We start from the raw sequence: 2,008 nt of genomic DNA on the forward strand, positions 1-2,008 counted from the left end.
TACCCTGTCGATGTCGACATCGTCTTTCGGGGAGTCCGATGCGAGTCCTGACTCGCGAGGACGTAAGCTTGAGATGGTGAAGAGGACTTGCGCGTAACTGATGCGCCTCTAGTCCCCTTGATCCTACCGTCAAAGATCACCCCTTGAGGAATGTGCCAGGAGAAGGCCAGACGGCTGAGCGAGTCAGCCTGCAAGTTGTGTTCCCCTGGGAGATGGTCAACGACTGGATGAACATCATAGCGTCGTGCCCACACCTCTTTCAGGTCAGCCACCGCGTCACACAATCTTGAAATTGCAATTCGCTCGATAGAGCGACTCGTCATCCTCTCACCACCCCGCATCCAAGAGAGGGCAGTGCGAGAGTCAGTTAGGAATCTGACCTGGAGACCATGGGAGTAGGGTATGAGGGGGTCGCAGAACACGAAAGAAAGGCCGAGGCAGTATGCTTCTTGTCGGTTCTGATGCCATGACACCTGACTACCTCGCCAGCACTTGGCCTTCCCATATAGGGCGACCTGCCCCCCAGATGCGATACCGATGGAGAGGAAGAAGCCCATACCGTAAGGGGAAGCATCAGTTGTGATAGTAAGCGTGGCGCCACAGAATGCGATCTCGTGCTGACAGGGCTCCTTGCGTTCTGCCAACCGAGAACAAGCGATGTTGATGGTCCGAGCATCCTCTTCGCTGATAGTGACCCTCTCGTCCCAGGAGGTAGGCGACCACTTACCAGAGACTCTCCTTACCAGATCGGCCGCTAAAGCACACTCCGGGTGCAGCCCGAGAACGTCATAACCTGCACCAGCCCACCGAAATGCCTCACGTTTGGTCACGACATCACCGGCCGATAGTTTCCGCGAGACCAGGGTGGCAGGAAGACATTGTAGGCACATTCTGCACCCGCTTTCCCCCTGTGCGCAGATGAAGCGGACTCCGAGGTGGCGAAAATCGTCGAACTTGTTGGACGAACCGTCTGCATTGAAGAATACCCAATGGGTTTTTCGCTCCGAGAAGGTAAAACCCCACGTTGCTCCAATGGAAGTGATAGAAGAGTAGAGGCGCTTTACGGACGAGCATTCTCCGAGAATGGTGACGTCATCCACATAGGCCCAGCAGTAAACTGGGACCCTCCGATCGGACGACTGCTCAGGCTGTACCTCAGCCATCGCGGCGGTGAGTAGCCCCGATATTGCCTCTTCCAGAATTGCTGGTCCAGCTCGATGTCCAAAGAGGAGTCGACGCACCTTGTAGTGGCGCCCAAGACACCGTACCTGGGCAGTGATGCCCGATAATCGGACTCGATAGAAGGCAGTCTCCGCATCCAATGTCGCCATTGACAGCTTGGGGAGTTCCCTTTTTTCTTTGGCCTTGCTGGTGACTTGAGCAATGGCGAGACGCAATTGCGATAGAATAACACTGCACGATCTCCCAGCATATGAGCTCGATGGAAAGGTGCTGTTAGCCCTTCGCATGTCGACGCATGGCCTGGTCTTGCTACCTTGTACGACTGGAAAAGCTATTGCCTCCGGAATGGCAATATCATTGTCATCATGAGCGTCTGGATCACCGGCCTCTTCCCACCAGCCACGACTTTTAAATTTGGCGATCTCGCTGTCGAAGGTGGCCTTCTGCTCGGCGTTCAGACGAGTGTACAGCGCACGAGAGTAATCAAACACTGTCGATTGAGCGTGTCGACTTAGAGGAGCCCGTGCAAGGGCCCATGTCACCTCCACTGCGTGGGTCTGTTCCTCACAGTCTCATGCCTCACCGTCTTCCAAACGGCGGAGCCTTACCGAGTAGTCAGGTGCCGCTCTGACTGACCGCCAGTTGGGACCGAGATGATTTTTCTCCCCAGATGAGCTGGTGGTTGACCAATCACCACCGTCCGCGTCAGAGGGGAATGCTGATGAGTCGTCAGTGGCAACGCAATAGAGGGCCTCCTCGTCGTCATCGCAACTGGAAGTAACCGTCAAGGACTCGCCGAGACCCGTACCTGTCGACTGTCCGGAAA

The 2,008-nt window shown here is 55.6% G+C and overlaps 1 protein-coding gene across 1 annotated transcript; it reads right to left on the bottom strand.

Moving 5' to 3' along the window:
* Positions 1–380: 380 nt before the first annotated feature.
* Positions 381–890, bottom strand: Pmar_PMAR005957 (hypothetical protein; the record flags this gene model as incomplete). Its single annotated transcript, XM_002765786.1, has 2 exons — positions 381–793; positions 821–890. Coding segments are annotated over 2 exons (483 nt in total), but the record flags the coding sequence as incomplete, so codon positions are not given.
* Positions 891–2,008: the final 1,118 nt, after the last annotated feature.

The sequence above is a fragment of the Perkinsus marinus genome (assembly GCF_000006405.1).
Source record: "Perkinsus marinus ATCC 50983 genomic scaffold scf_1104296974714, whole genome shotgun sequence".
In the NCBI taxonomy this organism is placed as follows: Eukaryota; Perkinsozoa; order Perkinsida; family Perkinsidae; genus Perkinsus; species Perkinsus marinus.